Source organism: Bos taurus, chromosome 11 (genome assembly GCF_002263795.3).
Source record: "Bos taurus isolate L1 Dominette 01449 registration number 42190680 breed Hereford chromosome 11, ARS-UCD2.0, whole genome shotgun sequence".
NCBI lineage: Eukaryota > Metazoa > Chordata > Mammalia > Artiodactyla > Bovidae > Bos > Bos taurus.
The window spans coordinates 101,116,226-101,133,100 of NC_037338.1; the positions used below are offsets into that span (position 1 = coordinate 101,116,226).

Genomic DNA, 16,875 nt, shown 5'->3' on the forward strand with positions numbered 1-16,875 from the left:
GTTCCTTCCTGAAGCGATTCTGTACATAGAAATATCCATGTATCCATTGGGGTGATGACTTAGTGTGTTTGATGTGGCTCAGCCTCTGCTCTTGAACTCAGTGGCAGCTTGTTTCCTTGAAGCCCATGGGCTTGAGAGGAAGAAAAAAGGGAGGGGGTGGGGCACGTCCCTCCCGAGGGAACATAATCTGAACCCACGAGTGCATGGAGTCATCGCAGGACGTGGGCCCGGGATGTAGGGGCAGAGAGAGAATCCGTCTCAGAAGCCTCGTTCTTCAGGGCTCATCTTTTCTGGTGTGTACTCCGTTGGGAGCGGAGCGGCACGCTGAAGCCTTGTCTCGTTGGCAGGGGTCTGCACCCGGGAGCCCCCATTCTACATAATCACTGAGTTCATGACCTATGGGAACCTGCTGGACTACCTGAGGGACTGTAACCGGCAGGAGGTGAACGCCGTGGTGCTGCTGTATATGGCCACGCAGATCTCGTCCGCCATGGAGTACCTGGAGAAGAAAAACTTCATCCACAGGTAGGAGCCGCGCGAGGCTGCCCTCCCCGCACCAGCGGAGTCGCGGGGCAACCACGGGACCGGGCATACTTTTACAAAAAAAAATCCCAACCTACAAGGTCTTGTGGCTCGGCCTCTGAATTTTTTAGCGTCGGCAGCTCCTTGGACCTTGGAGCAAAGGCGAACACCATGTTCCTGACGTTGCCAGCTTCGGGTGTGCGTCCAGGACTGCACTCAGCCCGGCCTGGCCCTTGGACCCACAGAGCAGTTATCCCCAGGCTGAGAAGTATGTCACTGCAGAATCATTTTGGACTAAGAGGAATACTGGGTGAAGTTTGTCAGAAGGCACCCCTTTTCGTTGGCAGGGCTCCTTGTGACATAGGGCACCTGTTGCTCCTCCAGGGCTGGGGCTCATCAGTAGTGTCGTGACCTCTTGCCAGCAGCCGCTGGGGCGTTTCTCCCCCACAAGCTCTCAGAAACGGCCCTGCGTGGCTTTTGTTCCCGTGTTGTGTGTGTATGTGTTTTCCCCTCCCTTCTGGTAATTATCATTTCATTCTCCACTTAACTTGCTGTCATCTGGTTCAGGGATGTTTCCACCATTGTCAGGATTGTGTATGCGTAGTTCTAAATTAAGCATCTCGGCTGCTTCAAAGCCTGGAGTGTTCTGACCTTCAAACATGCCACAATTATCTTGGTCTCCACATTCTTTGCTGGTGGAAATGGCTTCCTAGCAGAGTGACGGCCTGTGCAGGACAGGGCCTGATGGGCTTTGCCAGAGTCTTCTATACAAGATGTTCTCCAGCCACCGTGGTGACCTTTCCTTCCCAGTTAACTCAAGTATGAAACCTGTACACGGGACTTCATAGTGAGAAGTAAGAGGAGCGTGTGTGAACTGCTGGCGGTGCCTTGTACAACAGATTTTTCTCTGGTCCATGAGAGTCTGCTTCAGAGGCTCCTGTCACTCAGGAAAGTGAACCCTCTGAGGCTGCAAATTGAAATTTCTTGACTTCTGGTTTGCCTTGCACGGCTCGGTTCATTCTCTCTTCATTCACGCAAACTTAAAATGCTTTACCGAAATCCTATTAGGCACCACCCTCCTGAATTTCCTTTCCCTCTCATTGCTGGTGATCAGGCTATCTCTCCCAGCCATCGCCTTCAGCGGGGGCTTCTCTTCATCCCGCTTTCCAGGTTGCCTTGCGATTTCATGCTTAATGTCCGTGAACCAGAGATTAGGCTCCTGCCTCCGTGGGAGAATCAGGAGGCTAAAGGAAGCTGATTATACAGGAGAGAATCCATAGGATACATTTGGATACACATCGGGAAGAAATAGGAAAGTGGGAAATACAATTTGGATAAAGAATGTCATGGGCTCTATTTTATCCTGTTGAGTCTAAATAGGACAAGCAGAGACTCACGCTGATGTACGTTTCTCGAGATCAAGGCCTGGCCTGGATATCCGCTCCTGGTGCCTGGCACAGGGCAGGAGTAGCTGAACAGACTCTTAAGGACACTGTCCCCAGGCATCATCGGTGCTTTACTGTGAGTTCACTACCACTCACAACCACCCTAAGAAGCAAGCACCGTTATCATCATCTTATGGGTGAGAGAACCGAGTCCTGGGGTGATTCACTCACTCCAGGTCGTGGGGCCAGGGAGCCTGTTCCCCCGCCACCCGCTGCGGGTAGAGCTTGGTGGTTACTATTTACAAGCAGATGTATTTATTTAGGATCTCCATTTTCCCATTGTGGGTGTTGCCCCTTGGTAAGCAGTGGTGGAAGATTTGTAAAGCTGACAGCCAGCCAGGAACTCACAGATAAACTGTTTCCTTTCCCAGAGATCTTGCTGCCCGAAACTGCCTGGTAGGGGAAAACCACTTGGTGAAGGTGGCTGATTTTGGCCTGAGCAGGCTGATGACAGGGGACACCTACACAGCCCACGCCGGGGCCAAGTTCCCCATCAAGTGGACGGCGCCCGAGAGCCTGGCCTACAACAAGTTCTCCATCAAGTCGGACATCTGGGGTAAGGGCCACCGCTCTGGTTTTGTCCTCGCCCTCGTCTTGGGGGGGGGGCTGTGTCCCCATTTTGCTTTCTCTCCTTGCCTTTTGAGTTCCTTTTCCCTTGCTCTTTCATTTCTTTCTCATTGCTTCCTTCTCTTTTTGTTTCTTTTACTTCTTTTTCAATTTCAAAAATCTCTTCTCCCGTGTTTTCTCTCCTAAATAAGGTAAAAATGAGGTTTTTTTTCCTCTTCGAAAATAATTCAGATGAACTCTTTCCCCCACTTAACAACTTTATGTCTTCTTCACTCTTAGATTGCCTGGATGTGCAGGGCAGCCAGCCCACCCTGCAGGCACCCAGGGTCTGCCTCTGCGGAGAGAATGCTGCAGAGTCTGGTTTGAGATTCAAGTAGAATGTTCCTCTCCGAAGCCTTGTGTGACAGTATTTTATTTTTACTTTTTGTTATGCAGATTGTCAGCAGGCAGTCAAGGAGGCAGAGTTGCCTGATGACTCCAGGCATTTGCCACCCCCAGCTTTGCTGTCTTCACCTTGTGGTACCCTCTCACCCTATACCCCCGCCCAGCCCCAACCCTTGTTATTTCAAAGCAAATTCCAGACAGCATAATGTTTTGTCCATGAATATTTCATATGTCTCTTAAAAGACGGCTTTTGTATTTGTAGAACCGCAAGTTGAGTTTAGTTTCTGGATTTTGCGTGCTTAGTCGCTCAGTTGTGTCCGACTCTTTGCGACCCCTTGGACTATAGCCCACCAGGTTCCTCTGTGCATGGGATGTTTCAGGCCAGAATGCTGGAGTGGGTTGCCATTTCCTTCTCCAGGGGATCTTCCTGACCCAAGGATCGAACCCGTGTCTCCTGTGCCTCCTGTATTACAGATTCTTCACCTGCTGAGCCATCAAAGAACCGGTTTCTAAATATTAGCAAATATCAATGTTCAAATTTCAAGTTAATCATAAAAGTCACCCCCCTTTTTTTTTATCTGTTTGAATTGGGGTGAAAATACAAATTTCCCAGTGCAATTAGTTGATGACATCCTTTAGGTCTCCTCTCATCTGTAAACTCCTTTCTCATCTCTCTGTGTGTCTCGCTGGTTATTTGTGGAAGAGATCCTGCCATTTGTCCTTTAAAGTCTCCCACATTCTGGATTCTGCTCACTGTTTCTCATGTTCCTCAGTCTTCACTATTCCCAGAAAATGGGTAGTTGGACCTAGGCACCTTGATCACATTCAGGTTTGACTTGTTTTGTTTTTGTAAGAGTACTTCATAGGAAGGAAGGTACCTTTGATCAGTAGCCCCGTAATTCTTGATTTTCCCTCTCTGTCTAGAGGCACTGATTGATGAGGGGCTTGCCAAGTGACAGTTCCCAGGTTCTCTTATTCCTTACTCATTTATGAGCTCCATACTTCTAAGAAGAAACTTCCTCTCTCCTACCGTCTGATTACAGTAGGGTAAACAGTTCATACAGGAAAGACAAGATAAATATAAACTTCCTTGCCATTATTTACCAGTTGCCATGATAACAGATTGAGTTCTTAATACCCTCCAGTGGTGACCAATTAGGTTTTGTTTTTCTTTTGTAGTATTATTACAAGCTCTTGGATTTAATTATATTTGAGTATATTATAGATTAATCCACTGCAGGAGTTTTTTAAAATTGATATTCAGATCGTCTCAACTTTGGCCTGTGGGGACTTCAAATTATTCCTGGTTCTTTCTGACAAAACCCTATAGTCTTCTATAGCATCTGTGCTATCTAAAATGGGTGAAATACTCCAGGTTCATTCTCTGCCCCTGACTTGTAGCACTCACTTCTCCAAGGAATTAGGTTCCTTAGTGGGACCTGGAATTTCAGTGATTTCGTTAGATTTTAATGGAATTTTTGGAGTTGGAAGGGATCTTAGAGATCACTTCATGTACCCAGAAGAGAGAGGTGCCTGTTGGAGGCACGTGGCTAGTTGGTCACAGAGCCACGACTAGAAATGGCCTCTTCAATTCCAGTCCTAGGCACCTTCCACCACATCTCCCAACAAGATGGCCATGCTCCCTTAAAGACCCTGGAGGGGTTGGTCACCCCAGGCCCCTCCTCTCCTACAGTATGTGCTAGTCCGTGGGCTTGAGTGACTGGAAAGCCTCATTCTGTCCTGTTCTGTCCAGGGTTGTTGGTAATTAAGAGCCTTATAAAATGTCAGAGTGTCTGGGCTGCTTCTGAGGGCGTAACTTCTGAAGTCTGCTGCACAGTTAGCCAGTTTTGAATGTGGTGCAGTCAAATCTTAAACGCACCTTGAACAGTCTTGATCTTTCTTCTTTCTTTTAGCATTTGGAGTGTTGCTTTGGGAAATTGCTACCTATGGCATGTCACCTTACCCAGGAATTGACCTGTCCCAGGTGTATGAGCTGTTGGAGAAAGACTACCGCATGGAGCGCCCAGAAGGCTGCCCAGAGAAGGTCTACGAACTCATGCGAGCATGTGAGCCTTCCCCGCCGGTTCCGATATGGGCTCTGTAGGCAACCCGGTGCGGGGCGTGTGTGTCAAGTCAGGGCTTAAAAGTGCTCCATTTCCTCTCTTCCTTCCCATTCTTCAGAAGTAACTACTGTACAGTTTGGTGCTTTTTTTTTTTGCTTAACTTTTCGCATATTTCTCTGTGCCTTTATTCATGCATAGTATTTTACATGTGAGGGTTTTTTGTTTGTTTTTCATGCAAAATGAGACTGATGGCTACCAAACCTGTGTGGATAAAAGTCACTCAGAATATTTGCCTACTATACAAGAAATTTGCATTTATTAATAAGAACCCCAAGTTTTACAACCCTGTGAACTGTAGTCTGCCAGGCTCCTCTGTCCATGGGATTGCCCAGGAAAGAATACCGGAGTGGGTTGCCACTTCCTTCTCCAGGATCTTTCCAACCTAGGGATCCAGTTTGCATCTCCTACATGGGCAGGAGGATTCTCTACTGCTAAGCCACCAGGGAAGCCCATATATATTATTCAGCAATTTACATACGCATATACATATACATACACACGTGTGTATGTGTGTGTGTGTGTTATACGTGCGGTGTATGTATGTTATAGGCGTGTGTATATGTATGTTATGTGTGTGTTACAGGTTGTGTGTGTATAAGTATGTAACGTGTGCATTATATAAAATGTATAAAAATTTATCACCTCACCTTTTTTTTGTACTTAGCAGTGGAACAGGCCTGTCTTTCCATGTCTGTGATTCAGAGCAGGTGCACTCTCTTTCCCCCACTTTCCTGTCTCCTATCTTTATGTAGCTCTCTGGCATCTATCGCATGATTTATTCATTCATCCAGTCCTCTTTTGATGAGCATTTGGTTGTTTTACACATTTGTTGTTGTTGGTTTTTTGGGTTTTTTTGTCATTTTAAACAAGGCAGAACCAGCCCCCTCATACATACACATATATGTATATGTACATATATATGTATATGTATAAGTACTCTAGTACTTCTAGAAGTTGAACTGTTGGTTCAGGGAGCTAAGTGCATTTTAAATTTTGATAGGTTTTATCATCTTTTTCTCAAAAAGGCTATATGAATTGATACTCTCAACAGAAGTTTCTGAGAGGGACTCTGTGTCTTCACTAACAGGATTTAGTCATCCCTTAATCCCCATTTTAACCTTGTTTTAATTAGTACGTCTTTTCTGATGAGGAATTTGGGCTTTGATAACCATGAAGTAAGGGTAAGGTAGGAAGTGAGCTACTGGGTTTAGTAACTTTCTACGTTTGCTGGAGGCAGGCTGGTAAAATCCTATTTGTAAATGTAGTTGTTGCTGTCAGCCTGTCTCTGGGATTTTAGACTCCATATTCCTGCCAGTATGTAAAATTTTCTCAAATTCTCAATGTCTGTAATAGGACACAGTGACATTCGTCACTTTAACTTGTCATAGCAAAAGATGCTTAAGCAGGATTGGAATGTTAATTTCCAGACTTTCCACTGAGAATGTCTCATCCCCCCATGTTAGCGAGGCCTCGTGGGCCGTCTGACTTGGGTCTCATCTGCAGGTTGGCAGTGGAATCCCTCTGACCGGCCCTCCTTCGCTGAGATCCACCAAGCCTTTGAAACGATGTTCCAGGAATCCAGCATATCAGACGGTAAAGTGCCCGTCCTGGGGTGCCCGTGGTGGGGAGCGAGGTCAACCTGGGAGGGACAGCCGTGTGGGGCCCAGCCCAGGCCTTCAGTCCGCTTCCTGCTAGAGCACGTAGACCAGCATCTCGCCGGAGACCAGAAAGCGGAGCAGGGCTGCTGAGGGTGGCTTTCCGTCTCTTGAAGCCAGGGTTCTGAAAATCGCTCAAGTAGTGTTTCTTCAGAGTGTGTGTCCCTTTTCTGTAACCGTATATAGTTTTCCACTGTTGCCTTAAAAAGAAAAAGCCAACATACCACAGTGACACCGCTGCTGATGACTGCTGCTTTTGTTCTTAATTTTTTTGGTGTTTCTTAGAAGTGGAAAAGGAGTTGGGGAAGAAAGGCATGCGAGGGGTTGCAGGTACCCTGCTGCAGGCCCCAGAACTGCCCACCAAGACGAGAACCTCCAGGAGAGCTGCTGAGCACAAAGACAGCCCCGACATGCCCGAGACACCCCACTCCAAGGGCCCAGGAGAGACTGGTATGTGCCCACCCCCCACCCGCCTCGGGGGCTCCAGGGAGTCGACTCTAAACTGAAAGGCAGGCACATCCCTCATGAGTGGGCCAGCTGCAAAGAGAGGAAAGTTCTCCTTTTCTCTGCACTCTCTACCCACCACACCCCTGCCCCCATCAGGTAGGAGCCATTGCTTTGGCAGTCAGTCTAGTCAGATAGGCAGAGACATTCATAAAACCTACCAGGAACAAACCCACCTTTTCATGTATCATTCACATTATTTGTGGCTGTTCTGCATTGTGGACAGATAAAGCAATAATAAACACTGAACCAAACAAAGAGCAGCTCGTTGTGAAAGCACTGATACGAAAAGCTCACTGGTGCTGACGGAGCCATGAGACCCCCGTGGCAGAGCTGGGGTCCTCTTGTGGTCCCTGAGAAGAGACTCTGGTGCTGTCCCCTTGACGAGCGAGGGCGGTGGGAGCACTGCAGGAGGGGTTAACAGGAGCAAACATGGATCCAATGCTTCCTGTGTGCCAGGCTCTGCTCTGAGCGAGGCTGCTCTGGTTTTGCAGTTGCCGCAACCGAAAAAAAAAAATACAGAAGTCTGGATTCCAGAGCAGACCAACTGAGTGGAGATGTCTGCAGTGGGCCAGGTGTCTGGGTTTTTAGCTGCTTCTAGGGGATTGGTGTGATGGGCCACACACTCTGGGTGAATGGGAAGGGACAGGACAAAGCCAGAATCTACAAGACCCCATGATTCCAATTTTTTTCATCATGTTGTTCAGTGACTCAGTTGTGTCCGACTCTTTGCAGCCCTGTGGACTGCAGCACGCCAGGCTTCCCTGTCCTTCACCATTTCCTAGAACTTGGTCAGACTCATGTCCATTGAATCAGTGATGCCATCCAACCGTGTCATCCTCTGTCGTCCCCTTCTCCTCCTGCCTTCAATCTTGCCCAGCATCAGAGTCTTTTCTAATGAATCGGTTCTTGGTATCAGGTGGCCAAAGTATTGGAGCTTCAGCTTCAGCATCAGTCCTTCCAATGAATATTCAGGCTTGATTTCCTTTAGGATGGACTGGTTTGATCTCCTTGCTTATTCAAGGGACTCTCAAGAGTCTTCTCCAACACCACAATTCAGAAGCATCAATTTTTCAACATTCAGCCTTCTTTATGATCCAACTCTCAAATCCATATATGATGACTGGAAAAACCATAGCTTCGACTATATGGACCTTTATTGGCAAAGTGATATCTGTGCTATTTAATACACTGTTTAGGTTTGTCATAGCTTTTCTTCCAAGGAGCAAGCATCTTTTAATTTCATGGCTGCAGTCACCATCTTCAGTGATTTTGGAGCCTAAGAAAATAAAGTCTCTCATTGTTTCCCCATCTATTTGCCATGAAGTGATGGGACCCGATGCCATGATCTTCATTTTTTGGATGTTGAGTTTTAAGCAAGCTTTTTCAGTCTCCTTTTTCACTTTCATCAAGAGGCTTTTTAGCTCCTCTTCGCTTTCTGCCATAAAGGTGCTGTATCTGAGGTTACTGATATTTCTCCCGGCAATCTTGATTCCAGCTTGTGCTTTATCCAGCCCAGCATTTTGCATGATGTACTCTGCATATAAGTTAAATAAGCAGGGTGGCAATATACAGCCTTAACATACTCCCTTCCCAATTTGGACCTAGTTTGTTGTTGCATCGTCTGGTTCTAACTGTTGCTTCTTGACCTGCATACAGGTTTCTCAGGAGGCAAGTAAGGTGGTCTGGTATATCCCAGCTGTTCCACAGTTTGTTGTGATTCACACAAAGGCTTTAGCATAGTCAATGAAGCAGCAGTAGATGTTTTTCTGGAATTTTCTTGCTTTTTCTATGATCCAGCAGATGTTGGCAATTTGATCTCTGTTTCCTCTGCCTTTTCTAAATCCAGCTTGAACATCTGGAAGTTTTCTGTTCATGTGCTGTTGAAGCCTAGCTTGGAGAATTTTGGGCAGTACTTTGCTAGCGTGTGAGATGAGTGCAATTGTGCAGTAGTTTGAACGTTCTTTGACATTGCCTTTCTTTTGGATTGGAGTGAAAACTGACCTTTTCCATTCCTGTGGCCACTGCTGAATTTTCCAAATTTGCTGACACATTGAGTACACCACTTTCACACAACATCTTTCAGGATTTGAAATAGCTCAACTGGAATTCTATCATTCCACTAGCTTTGTTTGTAGAGATGCTTCCTAAGGCCCACTTGACTTCTCATTCCAGAATGTCTGGTTCTAGGTGAGTGATCACACCATCATGGTCATCTGGGTTATTAAGATCTTTTTTGTACAGTTCTTCTGTGTATTCTTGCCACCTCTTCTTAATATCTTCTACTTCTTTTAGGTCCATACTATTTCTGTCCTTTATTAAGCCCATCTTTGCATGAAATGTTCCCTTGGTATCTCTAATTTTCCTGAAGAGATCTCTAGTCTTTCCCATTCTATTGTTTTCCTCTATTTCTTCACATTGATCACTTAGAATTTTCCACAGTTTGTTGTGATTCACACAGTCAAAGGCTTTAGCATAGTCAATGAAGCAGCAGTAGATGTTTTTCTGGAATTTTCTTGCTTTTTCTATGATCCAGCAGATGTTGGCAATTTGATCTCTGATTCCTCTGCCTTTTCTAAATACAGCTTGAACATTTGGAAGTTTTCGGATTTCGTATCTCTCCTTGCTGTTCTTTAATCATGTACCCATATTTTAAAAGTTGAATGTGTAGCTCCTATATATAAGTATTGTATAGGTACTGCTGCACAAATATATTTACTATGAAATATAGCAAAAATATACACTTAAAAGGTTTACCTAAGAGATAAATGATGCTGCGCTTTCTGCACACTCCCGGGACCGTTGTACTTACCCTGCTTCGACAGCATGTAGACTATGTAGAACCTGGCCCCTCATCCTTCTGGTAGTCATCCCGACGTCAGGAAGTGGGACAGCGGTGGGGAGGAGGGGCCACTCTGAGAACTTGCGGCTTATTAAAAGGCCAGTGATAAGCCATCATGTTCATTTACCCCCCATCAGTATTCATCTGAGGGGCATTCTGATATGTAATCTCATGGCGCGCCAAGAGAGTCAATTAGCTGTTCAGCCCGTGAAACAGAGCTGTGCATAATTCATTAGAAATTCACTCTCTTCGCCTTCCTCCGACGGGGCTGAGGTCTGTGGGGGGCCTCGACTTCCCCGGATCCGGGAGTCCTGTGTGCCGCCTGCTGTTCTGACAGATGCCCCGTCCCTCAGCGTCCCAGGTGCTGACGGCCACCGCGCCGCTGCCGCCCTCGGAGGGAGAGCTCTGTCACTCACTCGCGGGGAGCTTGGCAACGCCAGAAAGATTTCTTAGGCACTGTTATTCATATTTAAAGAATGCCCATTTAAAAGTTTTAAAAGGTCACCCTTATAGTTCCCCGAGCATAATAGCCCGTTGTCACTGCACTCCGTGGCACGCGGCCCCCCTCCCTCCTGCCCGGCCTCGCAGGAGCCGCGAGCAGCCGCCTGGTCAGAGAGGCCCAGCTCCTGACCCTGTGCTTGGCCTCGTCTGCCTTGTACCCTCCAGATGGTGGTGTGCAGGGGCCTCTGCGGCTTTAACAGGGGTGGGGCGGTGGGCTTGGGTGCCCCAGCTTTTCTGTTGTCTTCAAGGAGAGAGACTTTAGCTCTGCCCAATAATAACAACACCAACATACAGTGACAATAGCTACTGAGGATTTCGTGCCAAGAGCTGTGATAAATGCCCCACATCCATTCCATTCTCACGGCAGCACTCTGGGTAGCTCTGTTGTGCTCCGTTTTATCGATGAGAAAGCTGAGGGTGAGCAGAGAGAAGTCGCTCGCCAGGGGCGAGCAGCCCAACCACACACAGAGCCGCTCTGTGAGGACAGGCCGGCCGGCCCAGGTGACGCTGGGCTCATTGCTTCTGGCCTGGACTCGTTCAGCTCTTCCCTGTGTGTTTCAGATCCTGTGGACCACGAACCCGCTGTATCTCCACTGCTCCCTCGAAAAGAACGGGGTCCTCCGGATGGCAGCCTCAATGAGGATGAGCGCCTGCTTCCCAAAGACAAGAAGACCAACCTGTTCAGCGCCTTGATCAAGAAGAAGAAGAAAACCGCCCCAACCCCTCCCAAACGCAGCAGCTCCTTCCGGGAGATGGATGGCCCGCCTGAGCGGAAAGCGGCCAGCGAGGAGGAAGGTCGTGAAATCAGCAACGGGGCGCTGGCACCGGCACCCCCGGATGCAGTGGAGTCGGCCAAGTCCCCAAAGCCCAGCGGCGGGGCCGGGGTCCCCAACGGAGCCTTCCGGGAGTCTGGGGGCGCGGGCTTCCGGTCGCCCCACCTGTGGAAAAAGTCCAGCACTCTGACCAGCAGCCGGCTGGCTGCCGGTGAAGAGGAGAGCGGCAGCGGCGCCAGCAAGCGCTTCCTGAGGTCCTGCTCGGCCTCCTGCGTGCCCCACGGCGCCAAGGACACAGAGTGGCGGTCAGTCACCCTGCCTCGGGACCTGCAGTCCACCGGCAGGCAGTTCGACTCGTCCACCTTTGGAGGCCACAAAAGCGAGAAGCCGGCCCTGCCTCGAAAGCGGGCAAGCGAGAACAGGTCTGACCAGATGACCAGAGGCACGGTTACCCCGCCGCCCCGGCTGGTGAAGAAAACCGAGGAGGCCGCCGACGAGGTCTTTAAGGATGCGGCTGAGGCCAGCCCAGGCTCCAGCCCACCCAGCCTGACGCCAAAACCAATTCGGAGGCAGGGTGCGGCCGCACCTCCCTCCAGCCCTCCCCACAAGGAGGAGGCCGGCAGGCCCAGTGCCGCGGGGATGCCCGCTGAGCCGGCACCCCCCACCAGCCGGGCCGGGCTAGGAGCCTCCGGAGGACCCAGCAAGGCTGCCGCCACTGCTGCAGAGGAGCCCCGGGGGAGGAGGCACAAGCCCACCTCTGAGTCCCCAGGGAGAGACAGGGGGAAGCTGTCCAAGCTCAAACCCGCCCCGCCACCCCCGCCACCCACCTCCGCTGGCAAAGCCGGGAAGTCCTCGCAGAGCCCGAGCCAGGAAGCGGCCGGGGAGGCAGGCGCCGGGGCAAAGGTGAAACCTGCAGCTCTGGCTGCGGATGCCGTAAACAGCGACACCGCCAAGTCTGGCCAGCTGGGAGAGGGCGCCAAGAAGCCCGTGCTCCCATCCATGCCAAAGCCGCCGGCATCCACCAAGCCGGCGGGGACCCCGACCAGCCCCGCCCCCACCCCCGCCACCTTGCCGTCAGCACCCTCTGCCCTGGCAGGGGACCAGCCGTCCTCCACCGCCTTCATTCCACTCATATCGACCCGCGTGTCTCTTCGGAAAACCCGGCAGCCTCCTGAACGGATCGCCAGTGGCGCCATCACCAAGGGCATGGTGCTGGATGGCACGGAGGCCCTGTGCCTGGCCATCTCCAAGAACTCAGAGCAGATGGCCAGCCACAGCGCCGTGCTCGAAGCCGGCAAAAACCTCTACACATTCTGCGTGAGCTACGTGGACTCCATCCAGCAAATGAGGAACAAATTCGCCTTCCGCGAGGCCATCAACAAACTGGAGAACAACCTCCGGGAGCTGCAGATCTGCCCAGCAACAGCAGGTGGTGGCCCAGCGGCCACTCAGGACTTCAGCAAACTCCTCAGCTCCGTGAAGGAGATCAGCGACATCGTGCAGAGGTAGCAGGAGCCGGCGGCGCATGAGGGCTCCCTGTGTGTGCCTGGGGCAGCGGGCAGGCGGCCAGCAGGACCCGCACGTGGGGACCTTGGCCTGTAGCTCTGCACTGGGCAGAGCGGCTGCCGCCGTGGAACGCGGCGCCACGACTTTGTCCTACCCGCCGTCCTCCTGCGCTCGCCTCCCCCCTCCTCCTGGCCCCCGGAGCCTCATCCAAGTTCTGTCTGTGGAGTTCCCACTCTGTGGACCGCCATGGGCATCCCAGCCTCCTCCCTGCACATGGGGCTTCAAAACTGAGCCCTCGGGGCCAGGCGGGAAGGTCGATGAGCATTTCCTTTCCATCTTCCTCCCTGGAGGACCTCCACTGGCTCTGCCTTCGCCCCCTTTGTCCCAAGGAAGGAGCACTCTGAACGGGAGCTAAGTCAGCAGAGCTTGGGGACTGTCCCCTCCACTCACCCCAGGCAGCGAGTGTACACTCCCCTCGCTCGGGCCGCCTGCTGAGGACCTGTGTCCAGAGCCACGCCCCGGGAAGCGGGGCCCAGGGGTCACCCCACCCCCCCCTCCTTGCACCATCCCCCCATGTGAAGGACAGCTCTTGACTAGGGGCTGAGACAGGCCAGGGCGCCGCCATCAGCCAGCTTCTGGGTCCCGGTCTGGGGGGGAAGCCAAGGAGTCCGCGATGGGGAGAGTTTCCTTGTCGTCCTCTCCAGGTCCTCAGGGCCCTGTCACCTGCTCTCCTGTGACGTGCACTGCTAATCCTGGATAGAAAGCTTGAGTCTGGAGGGTAGCAGGGTCACGGGGGAGCACACGGGGGCTCCAGAGGCAGGAGGAGGTGGTGAGCTTGGGGGCGCAGCCAGGCCCAGGATGGCCCAGAGCAGGGCCTGGCAGGTCGGCAGTGAGCACAGTTACCTTCCTTCCGAATTCCCGGGGTCCCTGATAAGGTGCTTGGTCTTTACTTCCACTTGCTCTCTTTCCATTCCATTGTGCTCCTCTAAGGCAAAGTAGATTCTTGCAGAGCTCTTTCCCTGGTGACGAGCCAGTCTTCAGCTTTCCAGAGTTCTTGAAGCATTTCCAAACTGCCCTCAGCACAGCTGCCTCTCCAGAGAGAAGGACCTGCCATCGGGCGCCCAGCGAGCATGCAGGAGGGAAAGGACTGGGGCACCAAAGCCCCGCCCAGCGTGGGTCATGCCCCGATGGGCACATAGCTTATTTAATTACCATGAGCACGCTTAACCTAATGTTCCAGTGGGAGTCATCAGGGATGAAGAGAATCAGACAAAGGAAACCCCAGGAAGTGTCTGAGAGAGCAGTCCTCAGCATCATCTCCTCGGGCTGCCCAGGACTAGGCTCGGGGGTAGGAGCCCGTGTGCCCTTGACCTGGAGCAGCTACTGAAGAGTGGGCTGGCACCTGCCTGGGCCTTGCTCAGGAGAACCGGTGGAGAAACCAGGAGGAGACCGCCTCCCACCCGCTCCCCAGGCCACCCTGTGCCCATGACCTCACTCTGGCCCCGTTTGTACACTAATCACCTGAGTTTGTCTTTTATTTCTCTGATAGAGATGGTTTCCTCTGGGTCGTTTTATGCTGTTTTCACAGCGCCTCACCTCTTTGCTCCCCCCGGGCTGCTGTGCTGTGCAGGCCGAGGGGGGAGGGTGCCCCAACACCGCCAGTGGCCTTGCAGACGAAGCGGAACGAAACCCACCAGGTCCCCTCAACTGCCCGTTTCTGAGGTACTTGTCTCTTCCCGTTCACACGATGTGCCACTATATTTTGCATTTATACTTTGATATTACACTCTTTTATAGACTCGCCCTTTTATAAATGACTGTAAATAGTTTCCCACTGTCCTCCCTTCTGGAATGCCTATGGTGTCTTTTTTTTTTTTTTTTTGGTCCAGTACATTTTGTTTCTGTATATGACTCTCTGTTTTTTTGAATCCACGTCTCCCCTCCGTAGTATTTTTTAAATAAATGTTTACAACACCAGACCTTGGGCGAATTGCTGTGGTCCGTAATTCTTCCCTGTCATCCTCAGAGTCCCGGCGCACGCGTGGGCCGGGAGGGAGCCAGGCTTTCCCGAAGTGGCCGGGGGCCACGCCGTGTCGGGTCTCACATGACAGGAGAGAACAGGAGTGTGGCAGAACCCCACACCGGCCGTGTCACCAGCCAGCCCTCACGTCGGCCCCTCTGCACCCTCGAGCCCTGCTCGCCAGCGGCCTGGCTCATCGGCAGCACCGAGAATGGGCCGTGCTCCCACGCAGGCCACGGCCATCTGGCGTGGAAAAGGAAGACCACCGTCAGCAGTGCCGCCCGTCCCTGGAATGGAAGGGGGAGGTCACATCCGGGATGCCTCTCTGGCCTGAAAGCATTCAGCCCTCCCCACGGATTTTTTTTTTTCCTCTTTGCATTTGAATTCACTTTCGGGCACTGTCATCTGTCCCCAAAGTGCCGTCCGCTCACTTTAGTTCAGCACACCAGGCGTCTTATTTCTCGGTGGATGAAGACGAGCAGGGTGTGCCGGCCTGCGAGGGGATGGAGCCGCAGGCCAGGGCCACAGCGTGACTTCTCCCACGGGGACCTCCTGAGGGGTGTTGACGTGTCCTCAATATCCGTTCTCCATTTGACGCCAGCTGGTGGCTCGGAAAGTGGACGTCGGGGAAGTGAGTAGCTGCCCCTTGCTAATGATACTTATTAAGCCAGCAGGCCTGTCAGAGGACGCAAATCCTGTCCACCAGAGCCCAGTGAAGACAGCCCAGCGGAGCCTCTCTCCCAGAGACCTGGGCAGCGGGCCGCGCCGCTCCGCAGCAGGGGCAGTGGAAACGCCAGCCTGGGGAAGAGGTCGGCAGGACCCGCGGTGTGTGCTCAAATGGCGTGGCCCCAGGCGGCACCAGGGAACAGGTCTCCCTGTCTCACGGAGGCAGAAACAGGCCCAGGCCGCAGGGTGGGTCAGTGGCAGAGCTGTCACAGGACACCAGAGCTCCCGAGTCGGGACTTTTCCATGGAGAGCAGGCTCTTCCTTTGAGTGGCAGCTCTCAAGTCTGAAAGAGGATGTGGGATTGCAGTGACGGTCCCCGTTGACAGCTGCTTCCCCTGGGTCAGGCGTGCGTGGGTCCCGAACTCAGCCTCACAGGGTGAGCTGTCCTGTCTTCCCAGCTCCCAGCAGAGAGCTCGTCCAGTCACAGCTCCCACGTGGTGAGACCAGGACGAGGCCTCGTGTACGCGCCAGCCACCCTGGCAGCCATACCGGCCTGAGGCAGGGGACTCAGAAGGCTCTTCTCCAAAGTAGCGTCTTCCACGAGTGTCAGGCGAGCTGAAGAAGCTTGCTTGGGTCTCACTGTTCTAGGTCAGTGGTCCTGAACCTCTTTGGTCACAGAACCCCTTGAGAACCTAGTGAGGACTCGAATATAGCCCCAGGAAGACATATCTGTGTGTACACACAACGGTGGCCAAAGGTCTGAGTCGTGCCTTTGAGGTCCAGAACAAAGGAGGGGGCACCCAAGGGCCAAGCCCCAGAAGGCTGGCAGCTGCTGTTGACATGGTTACCTCAAAATTTATAAGCTTCCAGCCTCAAAAATTTTAAAACCTTTCAGATTCCCAAACTGAAAGCAATCATCAAGAGGGGGACGGAATAGGTAGGGGTGGTGTGTGCACGCCATGGAATATTGGGGGGCACTGGGAGTGGGAGGGGACAGACTCACCCCACTCTACAGTACACAGTGCCGGGTAGCCGCCAGACCCAGCACAGTGGTGTTTAAATGGGCACGTGGTCTGATGGAAGAGGTCAGAAAGGCGGGCAACGTGGGGTGTGTAGCCTGGGTGGTGCCGGCTAATGGGTGTGTCACTGGCTGGAAACTCATCCAACCACGCTTGGAATTGGGGCGCATTTCAGATGTGTGTTAGGTTTCACTGAAGATTTTCTTAGAATTACAGCTCACAGGGGATTGCTTTTAGCTACTCTACGAATGCACCACCGTGGGAAACCCCACACCTTTTTCAGAATTAACGAGGGAAGTTCTGTGACCATCTTCATTTCATGGGTGAGAAAGCCAGGTTCCGACATGT

The 16,875-nt window shown here is 51.8% G+C and overlaps 1 protein-coding gene across 2 annotated transcripts in view; it reads left to right on the forward strand.

Moving 5' to 3' along the window:
- Window positions 1–14,801, forward strand: part of ABL1 (ABL proto-oncogene 1, non-receptor tyrosine kinase) — a 141,677-nt gene extending 126,876 nt beyond the window's left edge. For both annotated transcript variants that reach the window (NM_001206860.1, XM_024999076.2), the window contains exons 6-11: window positions 348–525; window positions 2,339–2,523; window positions 4,832–4,984; window positions 6,545–6,634; window positions 6,982–7,146; window positions 11,105–14,801. In NM_001206860.1, coding sequence (NP_001193789.1) covers window positions 348–525; window positions 2,339–2,523; window positions 4,832–4,984; window positions 6,545–6,634; window positions 6,982–7,146; window positions 11,105–12,825 — 2,492 coding nt within the window. In that variant the 3' untranslated portion in view covers window positions 12,826–14,801. The remainder of the gene's footprint in view (window positions 1–347; window positions 526–2,338; window positions 2,524–4,831; window positions 4,985–6,544; window positions 6,635–6,981; window positions 7,147–11,104) is intronic.
- Window positions 14,802–16,875: the final 2,074 nt, after the last annotated feature.